Source organism: Protomyctophum bolini, assembly GCF_963924005.1.
Source record: "Protomyctophum bolini genome assembly, chromosome: 3".
Taxonomy (NCBI): domain Eukaryota; kingdom Metazoa; phylum Chordata; class Actinopteri; order Myctophiformes; family Myctophidae; genus Protomyctophum; species Protomyctophum bolini.
The window spans coordinates 23,766,872-23,784,272 of NC_137864.1; the positions used below are offsets into that span (position 1 = coordinate 23,766,872).

A 17,401-nucleotide genomic window follows, 5' to 3' on the forward strand; every position below is an offset into this window, starting at 1 on the left:
ATGAACTGTTGAAAGCACAGCATTCTACCCAAGTGACAAAGTGTGTCCCAACTAAGTCCAGCCAGGATTTGGGCAACAGGATATACTGGTACGGCAACACAGTATGAGCAAGAGTACTGTGCTGTGCCTTTGACTAACACTAAAGCTGTGAGATCGCTGAACAGCAGCTACAGTATAGTGCAGATCTTTTCTTGCACGTATCATTAAGAAAATCTATATTGTTTGATAAGAATGAATTCAGACTTCAGACCAAAGGCAAGCTCTCTGAAAAAAAGAATAACGTGCGTGCGTGCGTGCGTGCGTGCGTGCGTGCGTGCGTGCGTGCGTTTTGGACAAAACATTAACACATATCCATTTGAGTGGTGTTTTGACAGTAAAGGCTAGAGGTGGGGGAAGTAAAACATGCTGCAATAAAGCCTCACTAGCTCTGTCATGGTGTCATTTCACTTTGCATGCAGGAGAAGGCACTCCACATGTGTGGTTACACCAGTACATCCTGTTTGACAGGATACCACACCAGTAAAACAAACAACAGATACATCCATCTAGTCAACTGGAGCATGCAGTAATAGAGAAACAAACAGAAGAAGAAATTGTCAAAAAATGATTTTACGTTTTCCGCAAAATGTTCCTGTTGTATAGTTGAGCAGTAGAGGACTTTCTTCACATGGAATACAACGGTTATAGAAGTCACAATGATGCCGATAACATTGTAAGTTGAATTGTATATGTATGATAAATCCTGGTTAAAAACTTTGAGTTATATGCTGTAGGCCTACAGGTATAGGCTAAACATGAACTGATATGTGTCGATATGTGTTGTCATCAAATAATGTGTTATGACATCCTATTTTATTATTATCATTATATTAGTGTTCGGTGTGTATTTTATGTGATATATTTCATGTGATATTAAAAAGTCACAAGTGTAATTTTTATGTTAATTCTTACGTTTGTCATGGACCCTGTTCACCCTTTCCAGATGTGCTATGCCCTGCTTGGAGAGGCAAGCATGTCAATTAAAATCCTTCCATATCTGTACGATCACCTCACTTCTTCTCTCGGTGGGATCAGGATTATTCATCGTCATATTTCTGATCTTCTGTCCTGAAAAGGTACTTTTTAATATAGTTTATAAGATCACAAAATACGAAAGGGAAAATAGATTATTCAGAACTTTCCTCTTTCTTGACATCATTTAATCTTTTTATTTTCACTCAATGTATATCTTGCTGCAGGGCATCTTCAGCAGTACTGGTGGTGACGGCATGCATGATGGTTGCGACTCTGAAGTTGTCAAAATACCCGTCACGCAGGGATGGGAAGCTGGTACAAATTTGAGTCAAGCATGGAATATTGCAGGACGAAAAGCAAAGAAACCTGTACACAGTCACATGGAGAGAGAACATTCTATGTCCATATACTTGTACACCAACGCCACAAATCCTCACATAGGCCAAGATATCAAATTGGCCACAAGAACAGCAGACATAAATGTTCACAAGGAAATATTTAACCACCACTCCCTTTATTTTTACCTGAGCAAGGCCATTCAGATCCTGAGACATGATCAAGTGTCCTGCGGTTACACGCACCTCAGAACACAGGCGATTTGGAGTCAGAATGTCTCCAACAAGGACGTACACTTTGGCACCTTCATATTAAACTTTGCAGAGCGGAGCATGGACTTGTCAAGGAACACTTCCTGTTTTGACATCTACACATGCTTTAGTGCTGACATAACATATTATTCCACCTTAAATCACACGGGGCAAGTGCTGATTCCTCCCTACGAGGCCTTCAAAGTCACCAGCATTAAGACAAATAACCAGCAGTGCAAAGTGCTCTATACACTTAGAAGTAACATGGATTGTGTTTATGATAGAGATAGGGATACATTGCATCAAATATCTGTACCATATAATGTATTCAAAATTATTCTAGTCACTGTTGTCATCATCGGTGTCATTGTCGCAAGTTCCTTGCTAATCATTGTCTTTGTGAAAATGTTGAAAGTTCACAAGAAAAATACAGCCATCAACAGTTCAGACATGGATGTTTATTACAGTTCCATCGGCGTGGAACTGTGAATTTGTGGTTAAGTTGTATTGGCCAACTTTAGTCTTCAAACTTAACTTTGTACTGGCTAGGGCGCTTGGATTGCACAAGCGTAAAGTGCCTGTCCACCGCAGAGTCTCAGGGTTTAAATCCACTGTGGTGCATCTGGATTGGCCGAGTGTCTATCGATACAAACACAATAAGGTTGTGTTTGAGGGAGGTGGCAGACTCCTACAGGCTGGGGCGTTGCCTGTCAGCAGGGGCTGTTGGACAGGAGGAGTAGGACCGAAGCACTACATCCTTCTGAGGGACATATAAGGGCTCCTCACTGGCAGTGTTGCACAAAACAGTGACAAGACAGAAATGTTTGGGTAGCATTAATTGGCATAATAACTACCGTAAATTAGGAGAAAAAAGGGGTGAAAATAATTGGCTTTAAGTGATATGTTTTGTTTATACAAAACGTGTTTTTGTTAAAAACGTCAAAGCTATATTGTGATAGTATTAATATAAGTTATCTATGCATTGTGTCCCTTACCAATGAGCTGGAGAGTTACTGAGCAAACACTGAAAAGGTGATTGTGAAATGGGAATTCTCCAATTTGACACATGTTTACCAGTGATAGAATATGACCTTTTCATATGGTTTCAAAAGAATGTGAAAGATGTGAACTGACCTACTGACCTACTACTATTGTATAATCACACCACTGTACTATTTGCACAGTGTTAATAAAGTATTCAATCAATGAGGTTAGTTTGGTTATTGAACTTATTTCAATAGGGTTAGGAGGATTAGTTGCCTGTGTCTCTGTTTCCTTGTGTTTTTGTACCCCTTCCCCAGCCTGCCAATTCCATATGACACTTTCAAATAAGCATGCAGTTAATTCATATTAATAGCAGTTATATAGGCCTACTGTCTGATCAAAATATAAAATAAAAACTCAACATGATACAATGGTAGGCGACCCTCCCTCCAATGAACATGCACTATATGACTAAATGCATAGGATAGGTCCTCCACTTCGATTTTCTGCTCACTGGGATGTTTATGCGATTACATCATAGGCCTACTGGCAATTAATGCTTGAAATGTTTCATTTAATTAGCAAAATGTGAAAATGTGATGAACACTTTGTTGACCTCAGTCCTCCAGTATTCCTTGAAGAGCGCCCTTTGCTGAGGATATATTTATATTACAACCTGTAATCTCCTGTGTGAGGTCAGGGGAGAGAAATGGAACCACAGCGTGGTTTCTGCCTCACAGCGGTGCTGGACCCACTGACAAAATTGGCCATTCGTTTTTCCCATAGATATTTACAAAAATATTTATATAAATTATTTTAAGCCTATATAATCAAGCCATCCAGGATCCTGATGACTCATGAGTCATGACCATTAAACCTTTGATTCTGTGAAGAAGGAAAAAAAAGAAAAAGGCCAAACAAATGGTGTTTATTAAATCTATATCAAATAATTAAATATTCAAGCAGTCTATTTTTTTCACGGAATCATTTAGAGATAGATAGAGATATACTTTATTAGTCTCCCGAGGAAGAAATTTGTCTTAGACAAAGGGCCCGCATGCAAGCGTAGCCCTAGTCCATGTCGCCACAGTGCAGCGCCAAATACATCTTTCTTGCATCATAGAAAAAAAAGAGGAAGAAGAAGGATAGGGGGGGTGGAGAGGGGGGGGGGGGGGTAAGAAGACTTGGGTGGGGGGGGGGGGGGGGGGTAATGACAGATAGGGAGGGGGGGGGGGTAGGGGCAGATTATCACACACATTACAGTTGCATTGTGCAGGCACGAAATGACTTGGGTGGGGGTGGGGTTGATTTTGGGTCTGAACAGATAAAAAACACTGATCCTAACGCCACGCTTCTTTGAAGGGCTGCCTTAGGGCAGGAAAAAAAAAAAACGTTCAGCCGGCAGCGGGGGGGGGGTAGAGTGGGGGGGGTGTGGGTGAAGGCGGTGTGTCGTGGAGGTGTGTGTGTGGAGATCAATAGTCTGTGTAGAGTTCGTTGTTTATGTTAGCGTTTCCTGGGCTCCTATCGTATCTGGTCGCCAGAGGTCACGTCGTCTCAGAGTCCCAGATAGTGAGAGGAATAACAGCAAGCTGTACAGACGTTACGGCCTTGGTTCCCAGGCGCAAGGCTCCACAGTAGGTTGTGGGAGGGATAGGGGGGGGGGGGCACGTGCTTTCGTTCCTGTCCGCTGTCTTCCATCCTTGGGCCGAGTTCTCAGATTATGGCGAGAGAAAGTTTTATTTCACTCATCTTCTTTAGTAAATTTTGCCCGTGAAGAAGATCCCTGAAACTTAGTCTCTCGATCCGTGCTTATACCCAGCCTCTGCTCCAAGGCGCTGAGCCGTTCTGAAAGTCTCTGCGCGTTGTTGTCATTCCTGCGAATCAACTCAGCCAAAGTCATGGACATGCTCCCCACTAGTTTACAAAGATCATTTGTCACGGCGAGCGGTATGGAAGGCCCGCCGGTGCTGGCGACACCTCCCTTCAACATTTTAGCAATTTGAATAATTTTCCGGTAGATCAGGCCGCCGCCTAGTCCAAAAAGCAGCCCTTTTACCACCATTATGCCAATAATCCAGATGTCTTCAATGTCTACCACCGTAAGCACGGAGAGACAGAGGATATTCCAATTTTCACGGTAACCATCTCTGGCGTACCCAGCCGGGAAAGAACCTGGTGGGCAGGTCGGTTCGTCGGCACCGGAGTGTTTGTCCGAGAAGATCTTGTCGAAAGCGCTCAAAGACCAATTAATTAGTTCCATGTTTGTTCAGAGATAGACAGGAGACAGTGGAGAGGGACCACGCGGTAGCAGGGAATAGAAGGTGGGAGAGAGAGGGAGGGAGAAAGAGCGTCCGCCTTCTTCAGATAGCAAAGTAAGGTCATGATTATTACGATCCTGGATGGCTTGATTCTAGGCTTAGAATAATTTATATTTTTTTGTAAATCTCTATTGGAAAAATTAATATAGGTTATACAGTATGCATCCGACTCTTCCGCGTTCAGCTTGGGCCGCCGCTCTGCTTCCGGTCAGCCGCGACTCATTCATTGTGAACGTATGGTCGTGATTTTGTAGGAATAAATAAAGTTGATTTCTTTAAACCACTATTCCATTTGATTATTTGATGGCGTGGTTTTTCATAGTTTGTATTATTTGTGTGTCGACATTGACATGATGACATGAGTTAAAACGTCCTAAATCTCCTTCCACGGGAAACGCTTGCCCCCGCGGCAAATGGAAGCTTCATTTTCCATCCACCAGCTGTCTAAAAACCAGGAAGAGACGCGTGTCGCTCGCGGCTTTTGGCATCTTCGTGACGCCAAAGTGTGCCTGCGTTGTCTCTCTCTTAGGCCTCATACCCACTTGTATATTAATGTGATTAATGGCTGCCACAAGGCAATTCCAATGGGAGTCACATGGTTCGACCAAACATTTGTGTTTGATTGCTGATTGCCAGGCTTTTTATGGCAAGTATTTTGTTCTCCATTGAATAAGCAATATTTTCTCACATGTTGCTCTTGAACATTTGTTGAACATAAATTATGTGTAAATGTGTTAAATTAATCTTAAAACATAAATAATTTATGCCTAATGCCCGATCGTGTTTTTCAATAAATGTAGGCCTAAAACACAAACATGCATGCATGCACGCAAGCACACACACACACACACACACACACACACTGTCACACACAGCGAGAGCTTATAATTAATTGTGTCGCTACTCCAAAATACCTTTGTGAAGGCGTCACTGCTCAAAAGTCAACAAACCATATTAACACTGTGGTTATAAGATAAAGGTAAAGGTCTCCCTCACATAAACAATGCAATTCTTTCTCCTTGAACACTATACACAAGTTCGTCTTTACTCTGTGCACAACTTGAGAGTGGGTTTTGTGTATTCAAAATATGCGGTGGAACTGGATGGTGGAATATTTTAGCATCACTCAGATGGTAAATATATGAATGAAGAGACACTGAGCTCATGTTGCCACACAAAAGATGACTTCCACAGGGAGATAGACAGGGATGTTTTCGTAGGACTTAAAATGTGACAGGCACTGATCAAAATAATTAACAACTGTTTTAAGGTCACTAAATACTAAATAGCTAAGCTGTGAATTACTGTGTTTGGAGAGCCAGTGATGAATGATTAGTATATTTGATTTCATTGGCTATTGTCCAAATTGTTTCTGGCAGTGGTTACTACTGAGGTCCTTTGTTTGGAACCTACAAATGTGTTGGCATAACAAAACTAAAGCAGTTAACTAAAGATGACAAACACTGACTCATTGTATTATGATGGTGGAGTTCAATTTGCCTTGAACTATTAGCTCCCATGGAAAAGGCCTGACCTAAACATCCCGAGCGGCAAGGACGGAGTTCTCCGTTCAATTAATTAGTAACGCCCAGTGCTCAGAACGGAGATTGATAAAAGGACGGAGATTTATTGATATCAAAACCGATCGCATCGCTTCACAGGCTGGGAGCGTCATTCGATGTTATTTCCCAGTGGGACGTCATCAAAAATGCCCCCCCCCCCCCATTTTAGCCGATGAGACCGAAAATCTTAAACTCTTGATCCGTCCAATTCTAAGCAAAGATTATGTGTTAGACGGCCCATTGCGGTCCCGATAGTCGCGTTAGAATTAATCATACCTCCCGTTGTTGTTGATCGCCTCTGGAGTGTTTTGGCTACACCAAGCTACTTCAGCTACATCCGGGATAGCGCCTGGTCCGTCGCTAAATGTGCTCCGCTGCTATAAATCGCTGGGCGCTCAGATTTAATGGATTAAATAACCCCGGGCGTTAGGTATGTTTTTAATTAATTGTTCAATTGAATATGGCAACTTTAACAGCAATGATATCATAACTTTATTCTTTTAATCTGACGTTGTCATGTTACCACTATTTTACAATACAGACAGGTTCATCAGTTAATTCATTGGTTCAGTACAGCCCATGATGTAATAGTTCAAGGTGACATTGACAAACAAAAATCGTCGCCGGCTTTCATTGAAAATGAATGTTAGACCGTACCTTTGTATCTGACCGTGTGAACGCAGCATAAGGTGAAGTGAACCTGAACTGTAGCCTCTCTTGCTAATCCTTTCTTTCACTGTCTCTTTCTTTCTGACTAAACATGCGTTGTGCAACCCCTGTGACACCTGCCTGCACCACAGGTGACCATGCAAGGTTATACATAGGTCATCTCGCACCAGTTATGATTATTATTTGGAAGGCACATATTTTCAGAAGTCAACATCTGCCTTTGCTGTGTTTCATCAATAACAAATATAAAAATGTTTAGAATGTTTTTATGTCCTTACTACTGTACATTATCTGCCAAATGTTGCCTGAACCCAATCTCAATTGTACCCGTGTCAGAGTTGAAGTTTGAAGTCTGTAAGGTTTTCGAGTTATGTGGATTACTGATGTACAGACGTATATACACAACAGAGACCTGGCACATTTATAAATAGATAGCTCCTTATCCAAAGTAGTTTACAAACTACATTGCATTCACACATTCACACAGCAGAGGAAGCCATGGAAGCACCCACCTGCTCAGTGTTCACTGGGAGCAGTTAACGGTTCAGTGTCTGAACGGTTTAATTCAGTGTCACATCCAATTAACTGATTCCCAAGCAGCCGATCTAACTCCTGAGCCACTGCCACCCCCAGCACTGGCTCATGATTTCTCACGAGTGTTTCTTCATGGCTGAATTGTCATGTGAAGGATAGGCGTGGGAGTGACCTGGGAGAGACAACCGGACGTGACAATCATGATGACTGTGTGATACCTGAGGACAGAGACTCGGGGGTGTGACTGTGATGTGAGTTTTGACGTACTGTATGCATATGTATGTGTGTCACTGCACCACCCGATAACGGGGAAACATAGCAGTGGGTGGTGAGAACGCATGCCCAACGCATCATGGGAGATGAGTTTCTCTCTGTCCAGGAGTTGTATGAGAGGTGGTGCGTTGTATCAAGAAGAACAATGTCCTCATCATGCAGTCACAACCTGTTCATGCTACTACTGTGACAACGGCCGCCTGGCAACTCTGCCGTAGTACCCCTGACTTAAAATGTTACGTTCCTGTGTTTATCAACTGTATCTCGGTTCTGACAGCTTTACTTTTTGGATACTGCGAAAAGGGTTTTCGCCACTGTTTGTGGACGGCTCGACCCCATTTAGACCTTTGCAGGGATATCCTGCCACGGAACCTCATCTATAGATATTGAGGTTCCAAACGGAGCTAGCCAGGCCCAGGGTATTTGTAAACAATTCACAGTGAAAGTATGGAAACCATTGCTTGTGTCGTGAACAATTATAGATCAGGATTAAGCAATTACACGTGTGTCGTAAACCTCAGATTGTGTCACGGAAGTATTTAAGTATAGTCATGTAACTTTGATCCACTGGGGGCCAGGAATCGAACTGAAGTAGTCACTGCCAGGCATCAGAGCCCATATGGAATGCGCCTAACCACTCAGCTATTGACGCCCCTAAGCTGTATGATGGTACAGACAACAGTGTGATCAGTTTTGAAAAGTTGAGCTTAGTATGAGAACATTTCAATAAATCAATTTGTGTAAAAAAAAGAAAGTCTCTGGCCTTGTGTAATGCAAAGTGCCCACAGTGCACTAAAAAAACTGAACAAAGTAGATTCACGTAAAGAATTCAAACTTGCCCACACAGGCACACACCTGAACACACAAACACACACACACACACACACACACACACACACACACACACACACACACACACACACACACACACACACACACACACACACAGAGAGAGGGAAAGGGAGAGAGAAAAAGAGATCGGAATTCTTTGTCATCACCATGCCTAAGTGGTGAAGTGTCCTCTTATCACCAAAACAAGGTGTAACCAACCAGGTATAAGAGGGCACATGACCACCTGTATACTCTTTGTCTCACATGTGACATAACTCAGTGTAAGAGATTTGACATTGAAAAGTACACATTGGTTCATAGAAACTCATTCTCTCAGGAACTGGATTACTAGGAAAGTATAAGGTAAGACAACAGTGTTAAAGAACTTTTACAGTCTGGTTGTCAAGGTGATTGTCAGGGTTGTACAACATACGTTTTTATTATTTTACAATAATTGAATCATATGGTGTGTAACTTTCCGTACTTGGCAGTTTAGGGTAAAGAAAGTGGTTTGAGAGCCTCTAAGTGATCTATTCAAGTCTTAAAAACTCTATTGTTTGGGGAAATTTCCTACTGAAGGAAATTGGTGAATACATCAGTGGCTTGCTATATCAACCTACTCTCATCTAGTCTTAACTCTCCTCCCACTTGCAATAACATTGGTAGAGGTTGTTTCAGTCTGTTCCAGCAAAACATGTGAACCATGATTAGTTGTAGTACTTATTCTGCTGTGCTGGTGCCTCTTTTTAATCCATCATACACTTTCACACCACTTTCAGGCTTTTTAGCTGCCTCATACGTAAACCAAGTCTTTATATTTCCTTTAGACTGTTCAATAATTTTGAAGCTTATTGTTTTAATAATCCCCCCCCCCCCTCTCTCTCTCTCTCTCTCTCTCTCTCTCTCTCTCTTTCACTTTCTGTTGAGAGAAGCAACAGGTGTTGTCACTTAAGTGTCTCTCATTAATTTGTTAAACTTGACAGGATTATGACCCTCTGTGAATGTTATATTATGCTTCGGTGGCATCCACCCACCTGTGAATCCACCTGTGCAAAACAAACAAAACAAAAAAAAACAGAAGAGCCAGACAAATTGGGCAGTACGTGGAAGTAGTCTTCATTAGAGGACATTTCTGAGGACGGAACTGTGTTCAGCTTTTGGTATCCCACACTAGCCGGGTTATTGCTCTGCAATTTGCGCACATTAAAAAGTAACTCTCTCCCTCTCCGCATTATGGGGTCATGCACGCATATGTTATTCCTCAATTTAGGCGTAGGAGTTGAGTCAGATCTACAGTACCAGCATAAGATGCTATAAAAATGTATAAGTATGGCAGACTCTACACCAAAACTATTAACGACGACAGTGGTGAAGTTATAGTGGGTGTGGATGGTCCTGGTCCCTTATTATTACCTTATTATTACCCTTATTACCTTTTCTGTCTCCAACTTCACTCTATTAACTCATTTAGGACTGAGGCTGTCTAAAAACGCCTTCTAAATACTGAACTACGTTTTCAGAAAATGTTCAAATATTAATTAAATGTTTTCAAAAATGTTATGCTTCTAATAATATTACTACAATTAGTATATTATACTGTATACTGTAGCAACAAGAACCCCAAAAGGGGTTCCTGTCCTGACTACTGTGGGTGGAGAAGGGGAGTACTCCTCATGGGAGCAGTGCCATTGTGCCAGCTAGCTAGGGTTAAAGGGTAAGACCACTTTTGCAGAGGTTTGGGTTGTGTAGTTACCTTGCCATGATGTAACTCCAAATGTGGACAAATACAAAAATAATTGCTACAGTGATTAGAAATTGATCATTCAAAATATACTCCTCATTGACTTACATGCTGAAACAGCTCTCAAAGTCACTCTTTTAGTACATAAACAAACACAAACTAAGTTGATTCAGACAATGTAGACTAGAGCATCACCAAAACTCATGTGGTTTTATTTATTTTTTATAAAAATGTTAACTTGATTTGACTATTTGAAGATCTGGATACGGATCCACGGATCCAGTCCGGGTTTTCTTCCTACTAAAAATGGACAAATCAACAGGACGTTAACATTCTTATAAAAAATTAAACCACATGAGTTTTGGTGATGCACTATTGTCTGAATCAACTTTGTGTTTGTTTCTGTACTAAAAGAGTGACTTTGAGAGCTGTACAATGTAAGTCAATTAAAATGAGGACCATATTGAATTATCAATTTCTAATCACTGGAGCAATTCTTTTTTATTTCTTGTCCACATTTGGAGTTAGTAACTCTCTACAAAAGTGGTCTTACCCTTTAATTGATCTGCATGTGTCCGCTGGAGTGGACTCAGTCTAGTACACTCAGTATAGTACTCAGTATAGTAGGCTACTCAGTATAGTACACTCAAAACACCAGAGAGAATGTGTCCGCTGGAGTGGACTTAGTATAGTGGACTGGCTATAGAATTGGCTATAGAATTTCATCCCAAATCGCCATTGTTGGGCAAGAGTTTCTGTTGTGTTTGATCACAGACCATAACTTGATCATCGAGAAGAGAGAGAGAGAGAGAGAGAGAGAGAGAGCAGTGAGATCAGTAAGATAGAGAGAGAGAGCAGTGATGTTGTGTTCACACAGGCAGATGCAAAGATGCAAAAGATACAAAGATTCACAACATAACATCTTTGTATCTGAAGTTGAAGCCAGTTCAACTTATTTGCAGCTTTTTATCTCTTTATATCTTTTGTAGCAGCTATGTCAGATTTGCTTTGTAGCTTCACTTCGCTGGCTTTCATTGAAAATGAATGGTAAACTATGTCTTTCTATCTGCCTGTGTGAACGCAGCATAAGAGAGAGCAGAGAGAGAGAGGGGGGGGGGGGGGGGAGAGAGGGGAGGAGGAAGAAATACGGAATGTTATTTATTCATTTATTTAACCATGAGGAGAATTAGTAATCACATTTTTCATTGCTTTTCATTTCCTCCACAGCACCCTCCTCATTCTTCGACATGGCTACCAGACGGTCTTCTGTCCTCCTGGTGGCGCTGTTGCTTTGCCTGCCGAGCTTCATCCACAGCTTCCAGCCCCTGTTTGTATTTGATGACAATACCACCACCACTCATCGTGACATCACACAGAGAGCCATCCTCAGAAAGACAGCAGAAGTCTGTCAAACCCTCGCAGCCGATGAGGGCAGAGACTTCAGCCTGACGGTGAGATACATTGACTATTAGCTATACTGTATGCCTGAATAGAGGGTATGCACATACATAAAGTGAGTGGGTGCTGGCGGCGTGTTTCCTCCTCCGCGTCATCAGTGCCCATACCCGAAGGCGGGGTTGGCGAAAGGGCCTTTCTGTGTGGAGTTTGCATGTTCTCCCCGTGTCCCCTAGGGTAGGTACCCTCACAAAAACATGCAGTAATCCTGGTCTCTAAACTGCCTCCCCCTGGCCAGCCGGGGCGCCTGATGGAGGGGAAAGGAACTGGTTGGAATAACGTGTTCCTTCCACGCGCTACGTCCAACCAGGGAAACTCCCCCCTGTCAGGTGTAAAGGAGCAACTTGGACACTCAGGCATGAAGGGAGCATGAGTTAAGTCCGTTGCTCTCCCCAGGTTGGCGGAGGGTGTGTAGAGCCCAGGATCACAGTAGATGATTGGCACAGGGGTGAAAAATGGGTTACCAAATCGTGGGATAAAAAATATATATTAAAAAAAAAAGTGAGTGGCAAAGTGAGGTTAACGTTGTTTAATGCAATCACATATGACCTTTCTGTTGGATGTATGGGCAAGGCCAGAATGTAATTTTTCTCAGTTATTCTTGCTTAACTTCCGGGGATGATGATGATGTCACGCTCATACTCTCCATATAGGGCTGAAGATATGACTTCAAATCAATATCACAAACCATTATGTTAATGAACGATTATTAAAGAAAATGCTAAAATAGCAGAACTACATGCTCACAACGCTCTGTGATGTGTTGTGAGCTTGGAGATTGTGCTATTTTTGTGTGGATTATTTACAACCAATTTAGTTGATTATAAAAAAAGACCCTCCCCCCTCATGCATACAAATACTACAGCATTTTCTCATTTCTTTGTCTCTTGTCTGTAGATTGATGACAGCCTGACAGCGTTTAGTGTGCAGCAAGCATGTTCCTCTGATGGGAGCACCGTCGGTGCACTCCTCTCCACCGTCATGTTCCAGACCGCCATCGCTAACATCTACCTCAGCAACGCCGCCGTAGACGTGTTGCTAGCACTGAGCACGCAGCACCACTTTGACGACGAGTCCTTCCCGGCAGGAAGGGACATCATCAAAGAAGGTACAGATTTCCTGTAGCAACTCAATCAGCAGTGATGGACAACGTATAGAATACTAGGGAAATTAACCTTTGAATTTAATCTCTGAATCTCTGAGTTAGATCTTGAAGAGTAAAGATACATTATGAGGGGAGAGATACAAAGTTTATTCATTAGAATTCTGAAGATTAGACAGAAAAGCAACAGTTTACATATACAGTCAGTAAGTCACTCCCCTCAAGGGAGGGAGAGAGAGCTTGGTACATCATTATAGAGAAAAGAGACATGTGTTCTGAGCGTATCTTTCTGTAACTGGCAGCACAATGTTGCAATAATATGATCTCATCTCAAGTTGATAAACACAGTTTCGGTTTAAGGTCATGCTGACACATACTTAAGGTTATACTATTGGTAACAAACGCATGTGGTCTCAGATGTGTGTGTTGTAGAACGCTGGTGGAATAAATGTGTTTTTCACGTCACGTCATTAACAACTATTAGTGTTATCTTACATGTTTCTACAACTTGTAGAATATATCATTATTAGTTGTTAATGACGTGACGTGACGTAATATTAGTGTCAACATTAACAGAAAATCACATGCATTATATGATGTTTGATTTATACAACAAATTAATAAAAACCCCAACCACCAAAGTCATTTTTATCTCTCTCTTTCTCTCTCTTTCAATTAAATTCCATTCCATTCGGGGCGCGGTGGCACAGTTGGTAGTGCTGTCGCCTCACAGCTAGAAGGTCCTGGGTTCGATTCCCGCTGGGGACGCTGTGGGCACTGGCGGCGTGTTCCCTCCTCCGCGTCATCAGTGCCCATACCCGAGGCGGGGGTTGGTGATAGGGCCTTTCTGTGTGGAGTTTGCATGTTCTCCCCGTGTCCCCTAGGGTAGATACCCTCACAAAAACATGCCGTAATCCTGGTCTCTAAAACTACCTCCCCCTGGCCAGCCGGGGCGTCTGATGGAGGGGAAAGGAACTGGTCGGAATAACGTGTCCCTTCCACGCGCTACGTCCGGCCGGGGAAATTCCCCTCTGTCAGGTGAAAAGAAGCAGCTTGGACTCCTCATGCATAGAAGGAGGCATGAGGTCAGTCTGCTGCCCCCCCAGGTTGGCAGAGGAAGTGTAGCGCCCAGGATTACATTAGATAATTCAGTTAAACAAAAAATGTCCTGAACTCAACTGATGGCCATACCTATGAGGATTAATAGTCCAGACATTGGCTGGTGGTCTTTATGGCCATGCTTTAAGTCCACAAAGTGTCAATTTTTGCTATAACATGCTGGAACACTTGGCTGAAGCCCACAAATGTAGTTGGCTGACATTAAAAGGCATAAGAAAACAACAAACCGATTTGCCATTTTCTAAGGTTACACTGCGAATGATTGATAAAGCACTCATGACATCCGATGAATAATGCTCAAATGTGAACTTTGAAGCCATTTTATCAATGTATCCAAAGCCAAGTATATGAGGGTGTGTGGAGAATATTTGCCATTCAGGTTCTAGAGACAGACACTTAACATTATCAGTGAAGGTGAAATGAACAATTCCAACAATGTTTCTCAAATTACCGGTATGTGGTCCTATAGGTGTGTCAGCTATTAAAGCCAGCGTGAAACGGGAGAACTTCCTCGCAGGGAGACTGACCCTGGGACTAGTATGTCACACCCTGCAGGTGAGGCAAATAGTTATAGAGATGAATAGATGTAGATGTTTAAAACCCAGTCCACACAAAGATGACTGATATTTGTGCCATGTATCTATCTTTAGGACTTCTACAGCCACAGTAACTGGGTGGAGCTAGGCAACAGTGCTCCCTACAGCACTCTGGTCAGGCCTGACCAACCTCTGGAAAACTTGGCAGGTAATTCATTATTCCAATTTATAAATACTCAACCACCCGCGGATTGCGACATTTAGCTGATATTTTGTGCGTTTTAAAAGCTATAATAAGCCTATAGATAGATGCCATTAATTTATTTCCCACATTATTTCACCCGCTGTTCCAATCCAATATTAATTTATAATATATTTTAATGACCCAAATCCACCCTAAACTGTGGTTAACCGCGACAACTGCGGCTAAATCCGCCATCCGCAGGTCTCTAACTTGCGCACACGCTTGCAAGAGTGTGGATGTGTGTCCCATGAGGGAAATAGGTTATGTAGCAATATGAGAGAATAACCTCCTGATGACCATATTTTGGGATGTTTAGTTAAGATATACTTAACATCAGCAAGACTGTACATGTTACTAACAAGACTCTGTATGAGCAAACTGGTGCTCTGGGAACCAACACACGGGCATCGATCGCGAGGACGTCCCACGCTAACATACGTGGATGTACTCGAGCGATGCAGGAGTGCAAAGTCCAACGAACTGGCCAGATGTATGGAGAACCGGGATGACGAAACGAGGATGGAGGGCTCGTCTGAGGACGCCCTAGAGATTAGTCTAAATTCTCCCCATCAAATTCTCCACCAGGGTAACATAAAAGTTGTATCTAATCCACTTACAATTGAAACCTAAAGGTTTGACAGGGCGGCTATTCTGTAGTGAAGGAAAGTGCAGGTGTGGGTGGAGAGGGAAGGGTCCTCCCTTCTTTTGAGAGAGAGGGACAAAGAAACTAGCTGACAACTAGCTGACAGAAACACGCCCACAGCCACTTCTTATCGCTAAAGTATTTGCAGTCTTGTCTTGAGGCCTTTGTGTACAAGTCAATCAGCTGCAGACACAACATACCACCCCCCCCACACACACACACACACACACACACCTCAGCACCTCATCGAAACTACATCGAAACACTGGTGGACCCACATTCTCTTGGTTTTTTCCCCTTGCTGCCAGTCAATCAGCTGCAGTAGATCTTATCTCAACTCATGAGATATGTCACTGGACTCATCATAAATATTACATCACTGTCATGCCCCTGCTAGTCTCTCTCTCACCACACCTTCTTAATATTATCCCACCTGCTACATCTGTAATCATATACTGGTGCACCTGCATTCTCTTTGTTTGTTTTTTAGTCTTGTGATGTGAACAACTTGATCGTTGCAACTACAATGCAACTACACACTTGCACACCCACACAAACATGTTCCACCCTGTGATGCTTTAACTGCTTCAGACTCCAGAGTAAAGGATACTTTCAAACTGTAATCCATTACAAATCTGTGATGACCATATTGATTTTGTGATCAGTTGCACAAACAACTAGTTTTCATCCATTCATCCATCAATCAGATATTGTTTGTCCTCAGCAATATTATTGCTTAATAAAGACAGATAGCTAGAGAAACATATAATCAGTCATGGAAAGGTTGCATTATTTTCCCCAAGAAGTAGCAGGATGTATCTGTCCTTTTTGTTTTGAAACATCCATCCATCCATCCATCTTCAACCGCTTATCCATAGTCAGGTTGCGGGGGCAACAGCTCCACCAGAGCACTCCAGACTTCCCTCTCCAGAGCAACATTAGTGACTTCCTCCTGGGGGATTCCGAGACGTTCCAAGGCCAGTGAGTCGATGTATTTCCTCCAACTGCGCCTTGGTCTGCCCCGAGGTCTCCTCCCAGTGGGACGTGCGTCGAGGACCTCCCTAGGGAGGCGCCCGAGAGGCATCCTAACCAGATGCCCGAACCACCTCAGCTGACTCCTTTCCAGGCGAAGGAGCAGCGGTTCTACTCTGAACTTCTCACCCTATCTCTAAGGAGATGCCAGCCACCTGTCGAAGAAAACTCATTTCGGCCGCTTGTATTCACAACCTTATTCTTTTGGTCATGACCCACACTTCATGACCATAGGTGAGAGTAGGAACGAATTTTGAAACATGTTTCTGAGTAATCTCATCTGACAATCAAATAATCTGCAATCGAATTACTGATATGATACCTGTAACCAGATTACCTTATTCCATCTAAAATTAATGCTGATGTTTTGTAGGCCAAAGCACGCCAACCTGTAGGAGCTGTACAGGAGAGAGTTGCAAGGACAACATTTTGCCTGACGTACTGCAGCAAGGACTTCTCACATCAGGATACTTCAATTTATTTTCCTCAACAAAACCAGCAGGTATCGCGCACGCACGCACGCACGCACACACGCACGCACGCACGCACACACGTGCGCGCGCAGACCAATCAACCCCATAGAAAGGAAAAGGCAGAATGGGGGGGGGTTGTTTAAGACTGGTAACCAAAAGCTGGATGTAGGAGAAATTAATGTGGATGTAGGAGAAATGAAGAATAGAATATAGACCAATCTACAAGCTCACAACGTGTCGATGTAGATCTGCTAGTTGAACTATTTTAAAATGTTTCTCAAGAT

General features: G+C 42.7%; 2 protein-coding genes across 3 annotated transcripts in view; both read left to right on the plus strand.

Annotated features, from left to right (window-relative positions):
• The window catches only part of LOC308313184 (von Willebrand factor A domain-containing protein 7-like), a 43,500-nt gene that overhangs the window by 11,827 nt on the left and 14,272 nt on the right, over nt 1-17,401 (plus strand). The window contains exons 1-6 of one of the 2 annotated variants that reach the window (XM_080760148.1): nt 9,026-9,135; nt 11,741-11,964; nt 12,866-13,076; nt 14,659-14,744; nt 14,840-14,933; nt 17,018-17,146. In XM_080760148.1, coding sequence (XP_080616274.1) covers nt 11,761-11,964; nt 12,866-13,076; nt 14,659-14,744; nt 14,840-14,933; nt 17,018-17,146 — 724 coding nt within the window. In that variant the 5' untranslated portion in view covers nt 9,026-9,135; nt 11,741-11,760. Of the gene's footprint in view, nt 1-9,025; nt 9,136-11,740; nt 11,965-12,865; nt 13,077-14,658; nt 14,745-14,839; nt 14,934-17,017; nt 17,147-17,401 lie in introns of those variants that run through there. The other variant, XM_080760149.1, reaches the window with a different exon arrangement.
• LOC308311712 (ecto-ADP-ribosyltransferase 4-like) lies at nt 533-2,734 on the plus strand. Its single transcript, XM_080758498.1, has 3 exons — nt 533-712; nt 983-1,115; nt 1,239-2,734. Exons 1-3 carry the CDS (start codon nt 696-698, stop codon nt 2,088-2,090), a joined length of 1,002 nt encoding a protein of 333 aa, XP_080614624.1. The 5' UTR covers nt 533-695; the 3' UTR covers nt 2,091-2,734.

Excerpts from the sequence above, each read along its gene's own strand:
- LOC308311712 (XM_080758498.1), top strand. Across the intron at positions 1,116-1,238 it reads TGATCTTCTGTCCTGAAAAG|GGCATCTTCAGCAGTACTGG; the intron begins GTACTTTTTAAT and ends ATCTTGCTGCAG.